This window comes from Pangasianodon hypophthalmus, chromosome 1, assembly GCF_027358585.1.
Source record: "Pangasianodon hypophthalmus isolate fPanHyp1 chromosome 1, fPanHyp1.pri, whole genome shotgun sequence".
NCBI lineage: Eukaryota > Metazoa > Chordata > Actinopteri > Siluriformes > Pangasiidae > Pangasianodon > Pangasianodon hypophthalmus.
Window position 1 is genome coordinate 5,177,786 of NC_069710.1, and position 15,424 is coordinate 5,193,209.

At 38.1% G+C, this 15,424-nt stretch overlaps 1 protein-coding gene across 2 annotated transcripts in view; it reads right to left on the bottom strand.

Moving 5' to 3' along the window:
- Window positions 1–3,040: 3,040 nt before the first annotated feature.
- The window catches only part of LOC113526574 (lethal(3)malignant brain tumor-like protein 4), a 69,877-nt gene continuing 57,493 nt past the window's right edge, over window positions 3,041–15,424 (bottom strand). For both annotated transcript variants that reach the window (XM_026913753.3, XM_026913752.3), the window contains exons 18-20: window positions 9,225–9,394; window positions 5,263–5,325; window positions 3,041–4,579 (exon numbers count right to left, since the gene is read on the bottom strand). In XM_026913753.3, coding sequence (XP_026769554.1) covers window positions 4,424–4,579; window positions 5,263–5,325; window positions 9,225–9,394 — 389 coding nt within the window. In that variant the 3' untranslated portion in view covers window positions 3,041–4,423. The remainder of the gene's footprint in view (window positions 4,580–5,262; window positions 5,326–9,224; window positions 9,395–15,424) is intronic.

Sequence of the window (15,424 nt, forward strand, 5' to 3'; positions counted from 1 at the left end):
GAGCTTTGTTTTTCCAATAATTGTCAAATAAAAAAATAGTTCATTAGTAATCCACTTACAAGTGAGTTTAAAAAAAACCCTCAGCCTGAGTTTTATACATCTTTTACAAAATCTTTATACAAGATTTATACATGCGGAAAGTCTGAGGAAATTATTAAAATTGGTTTGAATAAATGATTTAATGCTTAACCTTGTCAATTTGCTAAAATCTGCTGGTTAAAATCTAAATACATGCTGTTTTTTTTTTTTGTGTACAAGCAATCAGGTACTTCGATATGTATCTATTTGGAGTTCATTAGTAAACTCACCTTGTTCAGTATGAGTTTAGTTTGCAGAGACTGGAGGACATTAATCAAGAGCCATGGCAAGCTTAGCTCTATTTGTGCAGTAGTGTTTGGACTTTGATGAACACTGCTTGAGGAGACATTTACACCATCACATTGTATGTCCCTATATATATATATATATATATATATATATATATATATATATATATATATATATATATATATATATATATATATCCCTAACATTTAGCATAAAAAGATATTCCAATGATTTTATAACATTCATTCAAATATTATAGCCATTCTGTTTGAGTTTTAACTACCATTTAAGGAAGCATAGAAATCTCATACCTGAAAGGGTTTTATCTTTTGGTCTAAGACCATATTTAACATCTGAATCTTAAAAAAAAATATTTCATGTAATCTACCTTTAATTAACGTTGCTTTAGACTTTGCTTCAGCCATATCTGAGGTTGAATCTGCTTACAACAAACAAGTTCAGGTTTAAGGCTGGTGTTTATGAGTTATTTCTTGTGTGATTTTATTAAATAAATGCTTCCTGGCTGTAGACGTGCTGTTTTGCTGCTGCAGCCCATTTTGCTGGAAGATACAGCACACGACTCATCGTTCTCATCCTTCCTGCTCTGCCTCCCCAATAGTCAGCATTCAAATGAATCTCATCAGCTTGAGTGTAGTCTCTGTGGGGCAAAGGCTGATAAATGCATCTGTTCTCTCACTGCAGCAAAAGGATTTATTGAACCTAAATGACCACTTGTGTGTCCCCTGATGCCTGCATGCAATCACATAGTGTACGTAACAGCCAGAATGCATAAGCACTGATTAAAACATCAAGGGGACACTGAGACTCCATGGGCTCAGATCAGTAGTCCAGGTATATTGAACATGCAACTGAAAGATGTGCTGCTATTTTACTGGTTGCTGCATTTTCTGGGCAAATTGGCATTCTTGCCTTTTTCACAGGAAAATTTATGAAATTCATCTCACTTTATCCAGGTCAGGGTTGTGCTCGATCCAGAGCCTAAAACTGGGTGTCGGGTCTGAATACACATAGTCTATCACAGCACACCATGCATACACACATTCACACACTGATTCACACCTAGGGGGCAATTAGATAAGCCAATCCACCTACTGGCATGTTTTTTTTTTTTTCATGTTTAAGTGTTAAGGTTTCTATGGAACCAAAGCTAGAAATAACCAAGCTACAAATAATGACTATAGCATTTATGTCTGAGTATAAATTGTTAGTTTGAGTTTTTAGAGTGAATATAAAGTAAATTGCATCACGCAGGTGTTCATATAACAAAGACCCCTGCTTTTTAGTAGCTTATATTTCTCTCTTTCTGAATCTGATTTCACAAAAGAACCTGTCCTTATAAACCCTGTGCAGTTCTAAAGTGACTCCAGGTGGTGTGATCACATGCAGGGAGGCTCTTATCCGTTTATGCATCTGTTTAACTAAATATGAAGAATTTGAGAGAACAAAAGAAGGAAGGAACAAAAAAAGAAACTGGAATCTGACACATGCGCTATTTTTTAAATTGTTGCTGTGAGGCAGAAAGATGTTTTAATCATGTGCTATTAGCCATCATTGTGCCATATCCGTTGCAGCTTTAAAGCATTCTTGTGTTCTGAGGAAAGGCTTCACTGTATTCAGAAATCTAACCACACACTTGCAGTGCTTGTTTCCTGTAAACGTTAAATATCGCATTTTAACTTTTTTTTGCTATTGTTGGAGGGGTCAAATGTCTCAAACAGGAATCAGGAACCATTCTAAACCTTTGTTCAGAAAGTAAAGCTTGGTATGAATCAGATTTTTTTTTTTTTTTGATACTTTTAGTTGGGACAATAATTAAATATACATATATATTTTCATATATATTATATATATCATATATACATATATATTTTCCATGATATATTTTGGTGTAAAAATTCTTCCTCCCTATGCTACCCATGACACCATGATTTCTAGATATACAAAAAGCATTTGTGGAATTCATTTCTGGTGGTTGATTAAATCTAGGCAATTTTCGACAGTACAGTCATAAAATCAGTGGTAGCCTCTCTCAAATCATAAGAACATACTCCGTTTGCGTCATTCATGATATCTGACAAAGGTTTGAACCTCATCATTACACAATATTTTAACTAGTGGACAATTATGGAGTCTATAGAACCCTCATCAAGCTGAATGTTATTCGTTCCCGCAGACAGTATCAAAGCAGTCCTTATGGCCTACTGACCATGATTTATAAATGCTTTTTATACTCACTGTAACTCAACACTCTTAAACACTGCCAAAAAAATAAAACCTCACACACCTTGGAATTTATAATCTTTACTCCTCTCTGTTTGAGAAATGCTCCGAGACTGCTCTCTGCTTGGCTTTTAAGGAGAATCAGCACTGCTGGGTGCCTCATCCACAAAGCCTGATAGACTGAAATGACTCACAGTGAAGAGATACAAGACGGCAATCGCATAAAGGAAATGGCAAAAACCACATGCACTGATGTTCCCCTTTCCCCTGAGAGCTTCATGCCTTTCAGTAATTACTACTCAACTGAAAAAAAGCTTGCTTAAGGAGTGAAAGGTCTACCCAAGCTCGGAGATCACAGCAGAAATCAACTGCTTTCTAACAGTGCTAAGCCTAAAGCTTGTAAACTGTGAACAAATGTAAGATTCCGCAGTGAAAAACACATGTACATAGAGATAAAGTACTGGAGAGAGGCAACAGGAAATCTGTAATTTATTTGGGTTGTGCACTTGTGAATGTATTTTCTTGTAGAAAGAGGAAATTCATTGTAAGAAATGGGATTAAGAAATATTTACAGTACATTTTAAAGTTTAATCAGATGCAATTGGTTAATGGAGACTGGAGGTGGAACCAGCTTTCTGTAGCACTGCACCAGTTATCAGCAGTCTTGAGAAAATATTGTGTAGGAACAAAATACCTGGTGTTCTGCAGCTGAGCTGGCCCAGAGTAGATAGAAGAAGACATGAAAGCATGACAAAGACAGGAAAGTGAATTACACTGCTTAACCCTTGAACTGAACTCGGCAAGATGCAATTTATTACCTTAATTTCCACTCACTCCAGAAATGTATAGTGAATATGAAGATTTGTTTTTTTTTTTTTTCTATGGGTGTGCATTAGAAGAGGCTTTTAGTTACCAGAAAATCTCCCTGATTTGATCTTTCGTACAAGTTTATAAAAGGCTTGAAGAAGTAGTCTCATAGATGTAACTGACCTAGAATTAAAGCTAATAAGCCTAGCAAGCTTACTTTTTAAATGAGCGCATGAATGCACTTATTACAGAAATGACACTCAAAGTATTGTAGCTACTTTAAATTAAAACTCAATAGCAATTTAGATTAATTTGAACACTCATCCAAAAGGTTTGGGATAACCACTCAAAGTCATCAGGATAATGCGCAATACATCACAAAAATAAACATTTTCAAATCTTAAAAAAAATCCTTTTGGCATTTTTAAGTTCATAATATACAATATATTAATTTTCCTTCAACTTTGCACAATTGTCCTTGCACAATAAATAAAGATCATGAATCAGCAGGAAAAGAGAAAATTAGATATCATCTATACAAAATAGATACTAAAATAAGCACAAAGGGCCTGTTCCAGGTTTTTAAATCACTAGACATGATCACTGAAACCTACATATCAATGGCTGTTAGTGGGTTGTATTAAATAGCACCTTCACCAAGAAAACCCCTGTTGCCAAAGTTGGCTATGCTGTTTCTTAATTGTGTGGTTGATTGTCAGTTCGTTTTGTGTCAGGGGAAAGCCACTGGAGCAGAGGGAGAAGGGTAAGGCCTACGAGGAAAAGTGTACTGGAACATGGCTTAGTTAAACTTTACTTTTTGCCATGGGGAAACATTTAAAGGCAGGTTTGAAAGTCAGCAAAGAGGACAGACACTAGAACCTGAAAGTCAGAGGTTTGGGGAAACCAAACCTGAAGAGACAGTCTTTATAGAGACCTCTAAGTCTAAGAAAGGGACTGGAAGTTGGGAGGTTGGAATGCATCGATACAGTACACATCTAAATTCACATAAGCTTGTAAGAGGATGGAGTGGGTCAGATTCGGCTGGGCTTCATGTATTGGTGTCGCTGCTTGCTGATTGGTTGTCTTCAGCGTGCTTGAACATTAGGATGGAATTGTAGATTTTGAGAGCAGGGCCAAGCTTAACACTCATGATCTTCACAATGTCCCGCTGTGTGAGGAGGAGGAATGCCTTGCCGTCGATTTGCTAGAGAAGGGACAAGCAACAGAATACATTATTTTGGCTGTAAAAATACCAAAACATTTAGAGAAACAGCAAGTTTCTCCTTTGTCTTTCATTATAACAAGTGTTCTCCTTAAAAAAACATAACACTGCTACATTGTTTATTTTACAACAACAAAATGTATATTACCTCACTGCATTTCATGAATAATTAGCATCTCGATTATATAATATGAATACTTTTGATCGGAGTAGACAAAAAGTCTGTATTGCAAAGGAGATACAGTTCCTTTCATTTGCACATCATCCCCTGCATACTAATAGTTACAGCTCTGATCCAAATGATGTACATCTCTCTTTAATTGAACACACCCTGGACTATTAGTAGCCATAAAAAGAACCTATTCCCAGCTACGTCGCCAAGAGATTTACACCCAGAGTGTGTAGTGGCAAAAGGCTAGATTCTGTCTATTCTACGCGAGCAAGGTAAGAATACTTCCTGAACACAGAGTTCCCTAGCAGAATGTATAAAACTACTCTATACAGTAACACAAGAATAAAAACTGTAATACTAATAAATTCATAGGACTAATTTGGAAGCGAAAGCAGTGAATTCAACACTTGTGATGTGGATTGCAGGCTACCTTGGGAAGGAGAATGGTCATGTCACTTTCATGTCACGTCAAAGTCATGTCACTTTCACTCACCTCCTCTCTAAACTGCTTGGCTTGTTCCTCACAGCCTGGGAGAGAGTGGATGAAGTCAGCAACCTAAACACAAATCCACCCAGAGACATTGTGCAGTCAGATTTTCAGTACCACAACATATTGTGCATTAAGTATCAGAAGCATTTCAGACACAGTAAGTATATGTTTGAGTAGCGGTGCCTGAAACTTTTCCTACTTTTCCTTCCCAGAGCACCATGATAGCTTTAGACAAAACACGGAGTTGAGAAACTTTCCTCAGCAAAGCTGAAAGTATAGTCAGCAGTGTTTGAACATCCGGATGTTAGGTGGTTTAGAAGCAACAGAGAAAGAGGAACAAGCAATTAGTGAGATGGAAAGCCAGTGGCTAGAGAGAGAAAAATAGTGATATGTGGACTGAGGGTGAAAGAGGCGATTAAAAAGGAAAAAGCAGAAGAGATGTAAGTGAAAGCAGTATTGACAAACTTTCACACCTTGAAATATGTCCAGTGAACAGATTACTAACAAATTCAATCTCTAAAAAGGTTGGAAAATTCAAAATACTTAATTCAAGGATGTTCGGGAGGTTGTTTTTAATGCCAGATCAATGTGATTCTCATTTCAGCACAGTTCTGCCTCAGGCCCTAATCAATGAGTTCATCTGTACCTTAACATCTCAAAATATATTATTCCAGCAGGACCAACAACCTGTGTAAATACTTGAGGTGTTAAGTGGCTAGGGAATAGCGCAAATTAAAAGTACTGTTCTAAGAAGTTAGCAGCACAGAATCTTTCCGGCAAAGCTCGTAATGAGAATATAGGGGCAAATAGAGCCGAAAGGGCCACAGAGCACTGGCAAAGTGCCTGGTCTTCTCTCTGAAGCCTCGCTTCAACTGAGACATTCATTTCAGGAGCATCGGCCATACATCGTCACTATAACTGACATGTAGATCATCACGTTAAATCACAAGGTGAGTTTATTGTATTAACATATCAGCCATAGAGCTGGAGAAAGACTCACTACTCGAGACGGTAAATTTAGGGTTATTTTAGCAGGAGAAGTGCAATTAAATTCTGCTTATTATTAATCACAAGGCACATTATGATGTAGCTCTAGCAGCACAGGTTGGGTTAGTTTTGATAATGAAGATGTATGTGTAGCCGGCTAATGAACCCTGATGGGGTTTTTGAGCCTGTCGGTGAAAATCTCTATTCATGTGGTTTCATTAAAATTCAAACAAGGACTGGGAGAATAAGGAGGAGTGATGAAGGTTATTGTACTTGCCATATGAAAACTGCATGCTACTAAGGAGGTAAAATAGAAATGCTTCTCAAAAGATATTTAACATTTATCGTAATTTATATACAGGCTTACTTTTTCCAAGAAGATACTCTCACAACAATTTCCTAGAAGCATCTTTCAAAGAAGTAAGAGTTTTATATTTCCTAAGATTACAGCAACACTTACAAGATTGGATGCCAGATGCACTTGTTACCTTAGCTGCTGCCAAATAACCTTAAACCGTTTTCGTAAGGTACAATTTAGACTGATGTGCTAAAAGTGAACAGCAGCATCAGAGTGTAAATACACTTGTAGTGAACTCACAGTGAACTCTTTCAGACATTCACTGGGCTAGTAATACAGAAATGCTGATCAAAGCATACATCTCCAGCTACAACGCCACAGGAAAGATGAAGCTGTACATCCCAACAGGAACTGAAGGATGTTGCACATATCTAAATGTGGATACAGCTATAAGGCCCCCAGGACAGCAGATAAACACTTCTCTGGTTGCTTTTAAGTGTGCATAAAAAATGTACTCATCATTGTCCCTTAATGGTATGCAATTCAGAATAACTATTCCAAGTTTAAATCACTTGTGCTGTTTGTATTGCACCGTTTGCAGGACCTAACCTGGCAAAGTTTCCAGACGGTGTCAGTTAATACAGGAGAGTTCAACACACCTGTGCAAAAGGTGACTGGCTCTTCTGCTGTATTTATTAGGAAAAATTCTCTTTTGGTGCATTTTGGAGTACATTCTAGTGCACTCTGGAGATTGCAGAGCTCCTACACAAAATGCATAAAGGTTGCCAGGTCTGAGACAGTCTTTTATATATTTATTTTATATACTTATTTTTTGGTACTTTTTATCTCCTCCCTCACCCGCACCCCTGTGCAATTCTTTCCAACAGTTTGAATACCCTTGCTCTAAGTAGTCGATATAAAAAAAGTCTGTAGAATTATAATCATGAGAAAATACAAGAAGCATGGTCTGAAGCAAGCTGAACCATCCTTATTTGAGGACCTGATGTGTTTGCACAGCTTCTCTTTCAACACCCAGTGTATGTTTACCATCTTGACCTGTTTGCTGACTTGGCAAAGTCACTGAGGTATATCCAGTTATTATCACAAAGAACCTTCATCCTCTCCTCTTTTTTGGCTGTGGTCTTGTGTTAACAGTTGAAATGGACAGATAGATATGAAACATATTTAAAGCTTGGGTTTTGTGTAGTGTTTTTGCTACATATGCATCAGAACCTCTTCACGGTTTAAGCATTTTGTGTATCTGCAGTTGAAGAAAGCAACCAACACTCAAGAAACCAATCATCAGTGTTGGCTAAATATGGACTTGTAGTGGTTTCCCCAAGCAGATGGTGTGCATGGCATTTTTTAACAACGCCTACAAACCATGAGCAGAATGTCTAAACAGGAGATTACTACGCAGAGCTGAAAAGGAAAAAAAAAAAAAAAACAAGTCTTGTGTATATGAAAAGGGGGCTTGTGAAGCTAAGCAGTGTAAAATGCCGAAGGGCAATCTGAAAGGGAATAAAAGTGTGTCTGCTAAGCATAGTGATGCATTTAGTGACTGCAATCTCATCACATTATTATTATTGTTGTTTGTTTTTCAAATGCTTCTGGTTCTGGTGACAGTATGTTGTGGCTTTAAGCCAGTTTTAGAACTTGCAATTTCAGGTGGTATAAGAAGTCCTGAGACTATCTGTGAGATGATGTTAAGGCAAAGGAACCACTAAGTGGTGTGGGAGTTGTACATATTTTACACCTACATTACATTTATTGGCTTGGTAGATGATTTTATTAAACTGAATTATAGATTGAGACAGGATACATTCTGTCACATGTACAGCGGAGCAGCGGATGGCTAAAGAAATATTCCAGGTTTTTAAAAACTCCTTACACCACAGCTCTGTTGAAATCTCAAATCTGATTGGTCAGATGGTGTTGATTAATTTTCCACAACAGCAGTTCTGACAGTAGTGCTGACTGTCATTCAAATCACAGGTTTTAATAGATTAGAATAGAAATGATTTAACACTGTTTTTTTTGTCATTTTTACAGTAACAGCTGATTCAAAGGGACTTGTATGACAGACATTCAACATAAGCTAAGACTAATAATAAACAGTTTTTTTTTAAAAATGTAACAGACATCTTTTTGTTAATATGGTGCATTCAGGGGAGAGACTTCAGGACATAGGACTGACAAATTGAGTTTTCTTCTTATTAACTTCATATATATATATGATTGTTGGCAAACTGCTGGGGTAGAAGGGGACTAAAACACTTTAGGATGTGCTGTTACAGGAAAATAATCAACTTCAGGGTGGTAAAGGTAATTCTGTTACATCACCCCGGTGTTGATTGTTTTGTTATAACAGCATGGCCTGTCAAGTTTTATTCCTTACCTTATTTACCTACAACACCTGAAGCATGTATGTGAATACCACAGATAAGAAGTTCAGCATGGTTCCCTGTATGGAACAGAAAACCTGTTGACTCTAAACTCAGAAGGCAAGTCTAACTGCCCCGGCAAATTTCTGTTCTTTTCTCTCCATGGGGAAATGTGCTGACATTCTTGTCTTGTTGCATCTCACATTAATACCTATTGAAGCTGCATTTATGTTTTCTAAAGAAATAGTGGAAAAAAAATGCATTTTAAATTTAAGGTACTAATATGGTTTTCCTACCTCCTCCACTGTCCAGTGGGCAACGCGGCTAGCCTGCACCCCGGCCACGCCGGGAAGGAGCTTACAGTGCTGCTCCCAGCACAGCGGCAAGTCACGACCAGGCTGAGCAGACATGGCTGACAGGAAGACTGACTGATGCAGGGCCTGCTGGAGACTGTCCACGTTTTTCTCTGCACGCACACACACGCACGCGCACACACACGCACACACAGTCAGAGATAACATGCATCAGCTGTGCACCTACATCTGCTGAGCATATGCTGAACAAAACATTGGAGCTGAAAATGATTTATAGCTCTAGTAATGCCAGTGAAATGCATGTTGCTGTGCTCATCAGACTGCATCTTGGGCTGCTTAAATGAAAGACAGAAAACTAACACCAGTTTGTTTGTGTGATTTCCTTAGGATGCTGGAGAAGATGCTAAATGAATCCAACTGAATATGAACAGGCTGCAACTGGATGATTGTGGGGGTGCAGGGATCCGCATGTCATCTAATTTAGTGCCTGATTTATGGGCCAAAAAAGGGGAAAATAAACCAATACATATAAAGAATTGGAAACCCATCACAGTTTATTTGAGTTCTTTCTGTGGGTGTTAGCTGTGCTAGTGACATATTAATGAATGATCAAATATAATTAGATTGTTTATTTTGATGTGTCAGTTTAGACAGGCCATACGTATGTGGTGACTTGCTGAAGTAACTTTATAGAAAGATGATAAAAAAAAAAAACAAAAAACAAATATGAATTAGATATGGAATAATCCCTCCTTCTTTTGCCTGTCTAAAGTAATACACGGTTGAGTAATTCAGTGCTTGATAAATAGCAGCTAAAGAATTTATGAACAGAAAGGAAGAGAAAGGTAACAGAAAACTGAGAATAAAATTACTTTTCCAAATATGAGAAAGGCATGTTCATTCCTTCAACAAATCTAAAATGCAAACAGTCTGTTTGCAGCAGGATAATAATGAATTCATCATTTTCATGGGTGAAAATCATAAAAGATTTAATAGTCATTGTCAAAAGACTACATGTCTCACAAACGAGTTATTATTATTATATTTATTTCAACACCACACACATGAAAGATATAAACTAAGGCAAATTTGTCACATAAAAGTTAATTAGCATGCAGTTGCATCTATTTGCTTTTTTCCACAATGTTAAGGGCAGACGTACCTAAAATGACAGGCTTTGTTTAGACAAAACATTTAAATCTCAACTGAATGACAACGTATACAGTATAATCAATCAGTTATGAATAAAACATGATGTTTATTTTCATATAACAAATATACAGATTGTAAAGGGAATGAAGTGGAGGTCATGTCTGACTACTGGGGGACCTAAATGACTGTTTTCTCTCAGTTGTTAACATTATTGCATTCTCTATATACAGTGTAACGTGGAAGCATTGTATTTTATTTTCTTCACAACGGGAGTTGTCTATAATCATAAACCAGCAGTCCAGACTATCTGACTGGTGCAAGTCAAAACTCTGAAATCACTATGGAACAAGAAAAATACACAGGAAGCTGGGACAGAAGACTCCATGGCTCAGAACAGCACCAGCACAACTCAAGCCGTCATACTCTCTCAAAAGTTACAGAGTTTAAATACAGTAGTCTAGTCATGAGTTAAAATAAGGCCACGGATTGGAACCTGTCTCACCTATTGGAATAGAGCAGTCCTCCCTGAGAGGCCCGCCCAAACTGAGCAAGGTTTTAAATTTCGAGGAGGAAGTACAAATCTGACCTTCAGAAACACCAACCTGAAGTGAAGAAAGCTGTGGACCTGTCCACTGTTTAAGTCACATTTATATTTTTTGTTTCTGAGGTTTAGAGAATATAGCTTAGTGTTGGACATACTATACAGATAATTCAGAAGGTAATTTACCACCATCATCAGATCTAGCATCTTTGATCAGATATTTTAAATACTTTTATCAGTATTTCAGTGCTGAATATTTACTGCTGTGTGCATGGAAGAAATGTAATTACTAATTATGTGCCTCTCTCCAATACATCTATTTGACTGTTATGTTTTAATGGGTTGTTTATATATAAGTAGGCAACTATTTATATATTACATATTATTGCCTTAGGGGATTTTGAGTCAGAGGAGATGTACAGAAGTGGTTCTGAATAAAATATGCATAACAGGCTGGATTTTTTTTCATGAAAATCCAAGAAATATTACATAGCCAGCATTACCCTCTAATGCAAATAATACAAATGCATCACATTCAACCAAGCTCTCAGTGACACCCAAGACATATGCTACCATTTCAGAGCCAACTTGCCATCACACTTCATCATCTGTGGCACACACAAGTGTGCACACATGCATGTGTACACACACTACAGACACAAACACACACACACAAACACACACACACACACACACACACACACACACACACACACACACCCCTTACTATCCTTGTGAGGATCTTCTACTGACCTATTTATTAATGAAACTAATTATTGCTATACCTACACCTAAATTCAACCCTAATCTTAACCTCAGTACTAAAAGGAAACCTTTTTGATCACTGTATTTTATTTAAAATAAAAGCTGCAGTTTTGTTTTTCCATTAATCTCTCCAGACAGTAGGCCTTCCCTTCCACCCAGAGAGTACGGCTAGTTTTACTCCCTCAGCTCCGAGCTACGGATGGCTGTGGAAAAGCTGCAGTTTCAAAAAAGCAGTTTTCCCTCACGAAGACCAGCCAAATATCTCCCACTATGTCACTGTGGTCTCTGGATGAATTTCCCCTCACCAAGAGAAAAAAATGAGATCCCAAATGGCTCCATTCTCACAGAGACAGAGAGTAAAGTGTTCTGTATATGACACTACAAATGAGTGGGATATGGCTGTATAAACAAGGTGGATGAAATGTGTGATTAAACGGTTTCACATGTTTCAATAGGAAGCAGGAGTGTGGTGAATAAGTAGACCATGATATTAAACAACAATTAAAAAGTATTACAGTTGATATGCTGAATTATATAGCTACAAATATATCTCTAATCCATATAACAGAATAATATACATTTTATTTTCTGCCTAATCAGAGGTTAATTTAAAGCCCTGTTTAAACTGACCCGTGTTATCCAATCAAATTCAACACCGATTTATACCATCATAAATTTTATACCATATTTAAAGATCAAGGTCAATAAATTCAACAAGTATTAGCCTCCAAAATGTCTCCAGACTGAATAAACCAAAGATTACTCTGTTCACACATAACAGAATTATATTTCATGTTCCAGAGATTCTCACTGCTGTCTCAACACGACAAGATTTTATTTTCGTTTTCCAGCAGATTCTTGCAAAACACAGCGCAGTGCTTCTAATAAGAGATCCCAACATTTTCCCACCCCTTCCTGCTCATGTCAATCAAAGAGTTCCTGCTGTTAGAGGACAGCTAATGGCTCTGCACTCACACCCAAGCAAACACTAAAACCACAGATACTGCAAATGAGGCTTCATGCAAAACTGAGGCATGTCCTCACTCTGCTTACACGAACAATAACGTTAAATCCACAATGGCTCCTATTAAATGTGTAATGGCTCTTGAAATTAACTGTGCCACTGTTACGGATTTAATTGCGCAGTATTTGAACTGATTTATGAGAGCATGAACCTCATTAGTAACAGCTGTTAAAGTTTATGCAGTATTTTTTATAACATAACTATTATTTTAGAAAAAGTTAATGAGAGAAACTGGGCAGCACAGTGGTGCAGCATGTAGTGTTACCACCTCACATCTCCGGGGTCCCTGGGTTGATCCTGACTCAGACTACTGCCTGTGAACAGGTTTGCATGGTTTCTCTGGTTTAGTCCCACCTCTGAAAAACATGCTAGTAGGTTGATTGGTTACTCTAAATTACCCCTAGGTGTGAATTAGTGTGTAATTTTGTGTGTATGGCGCCCTGTGATGAACTGGTGTCTCATCCAGGGTGTGTTCCCACAGAAGTTTCCGGGATATGCTCTGGATCTTCAGATCTACCAACCCCGACCAAGACAAAATGATGGTGGTACATCATAAAATGGAATAAAAGGGTGCAAAAGTGGGATTTTTTTTATTACTCTGTTTTGCTGGACATTCCCCGCACAGTTTTATAATACTGTCACACTGCAACGGATGTCCGGTTAAGTACTGTACTACAAGAATTCAGAGCTTCTCAAAACCAAATATCCTGTTTGGGTACCAGCAACATCCACTGCTGTTGGGTGTCTGAGCAGGACAGCTGAGTTGTGTAGAGCGCCGTCACTACCACATTCGCCCTCAGCTGAGGTTTCTACACAAATACCCACACAGCATTTTTCTCCTAATACTTGTGCGTGCTTTTTCAGATCCCATTAAGGCCAGATGTACCTGAGATCACATGGGAGCCCTCTATGTCCACATATCCATCACCTTGGGGAACATAACACACAGAGTCCACTTTACACATGTCAGTACTATTTACTCACACAAGCCTTTGCTATGCTGACTTAAATGCCCTTTTTGACAGCAGTTTTTTTTTTTTAATAAAAAAAAGCCAGTACAAAGTGAGGGAGAGCAAGGATGAGGGAGAAACAGACAAAGAGGAAAGTAAATTGAGTGATACAGCAAGAACACAGGAAAAGCGGGAGATATTTTGCTGCCATATTCCCAGGGCATGTTATGTGTTGCATTGATTTTGACCTAAAAGAACTGAACTGAGAGAACACATTCTCTGAAGCATGTTACTTCACTTAGCAGAGAGAGAGAGGGTGATGGGGTGTGTTTCCTCACTCCACTCTCCACATCACTGCTCTTTTCAGGACAGAGAACCAGCTAACGAGACAAACATTACGTAACACCATTAACTTTGGGTGATGCATATTAAACCCCACCCAAAAAAAAAAAAAAAAAATCCCAAAAACAACATTTCCATCCTAGACTGAATAATTGGAGGTACAGACACCTTACTTAACATTACAGACTGCAACTTTCAAAGGTTAAGCTTGTTTTACTCTACAAAAAAAATGTGATTGCCACACAGTGGGTCTTGGTAGTTTCCTCATTTCAGACTTCTTTTTACGTTTTTGTCCGGCCAGTCCAAACAGAGCTGCTCTGCTCCTAAGTGTCTACAAAATACCAAGATCATCCATTTTTAAATGAGGACAATTAATAGCTGCTTAAAAGTATTTGACACTACTAAAAACAACGTCTGCTGCAGAAAAGTGCGTATAATGTGAAATGAAATGACAAAGACAAATAACTCAAGCATGTGTATAATCCTGAATGATTAAAATGGTGAGAAGCCATTACAAATAACATAATGACGACACGTATAAGCCGATTTATCACTGAGAGATCAAGACAAAATGACTTGCACCAGCTAAGACAATATTTGCGTTGCATAAATCAATTCAAAGCAAACAACAATTTATATGCTGTACATACAGAAACTGTAAGACAGAGTTTAAAATGAGCTTAATGCCAATCAATAAAACCATGTTCCATATAATTTCTTTACTTTTCTGCACCAGTTAAATCTAAATAAAGCTTTTCAATCACCCTTAAGCAAACAGTTCTTTTGCTGTAGCCAAGTTCTGGAGGTTCAGATTTGCAAATCTGCAGTGACTAGCCACAGATGGCAGTGAGGCGACCAGGGCAGGCAAGGGGTTATACCCAGAATCACACCACCTCCAGTAGATATAGCTGCACCTCTTCATTAGTGCCAATGGAAGAAGCGCTAACAAGGCTGCTGACAGGAGACTCAAAGCGAGAGTGGCACTTGGTCGGCTGTGAGACAGGCTGGGTTAGTGAGGTCCCTCAGCAACAGTCTTATGAGCAGAAGCAGCCAGAAAAAGCGTGACTCATCAGGAAGCGCTCTCCAGAGGGAGACTGTTCATGTGTGAGGGTGCGTGTGTGTGTATGTGTGTGTATGTCTGCAGTGGGTCCAGGCTCCGACGGTCTGTGAGTACACAGGCAATGTGTGTTTGCATGCTAGTGGATCTGTCTGTCAGAAGATTAGAGACTCCTACTGAGAGTGTGCTCACTGAGACAGCATGCTGCTGTGTGGGAAAGTGTGTTTAAAAGGTACATAAGTACAAATCATTTATGTCCAAGGCTCATTAATTAACGCAGGGACCGGTCATAACTGGTCAGGTGATTTTAGAATGGTGTTTGTGTGTGTATGCATCACAAAGCCATGCACA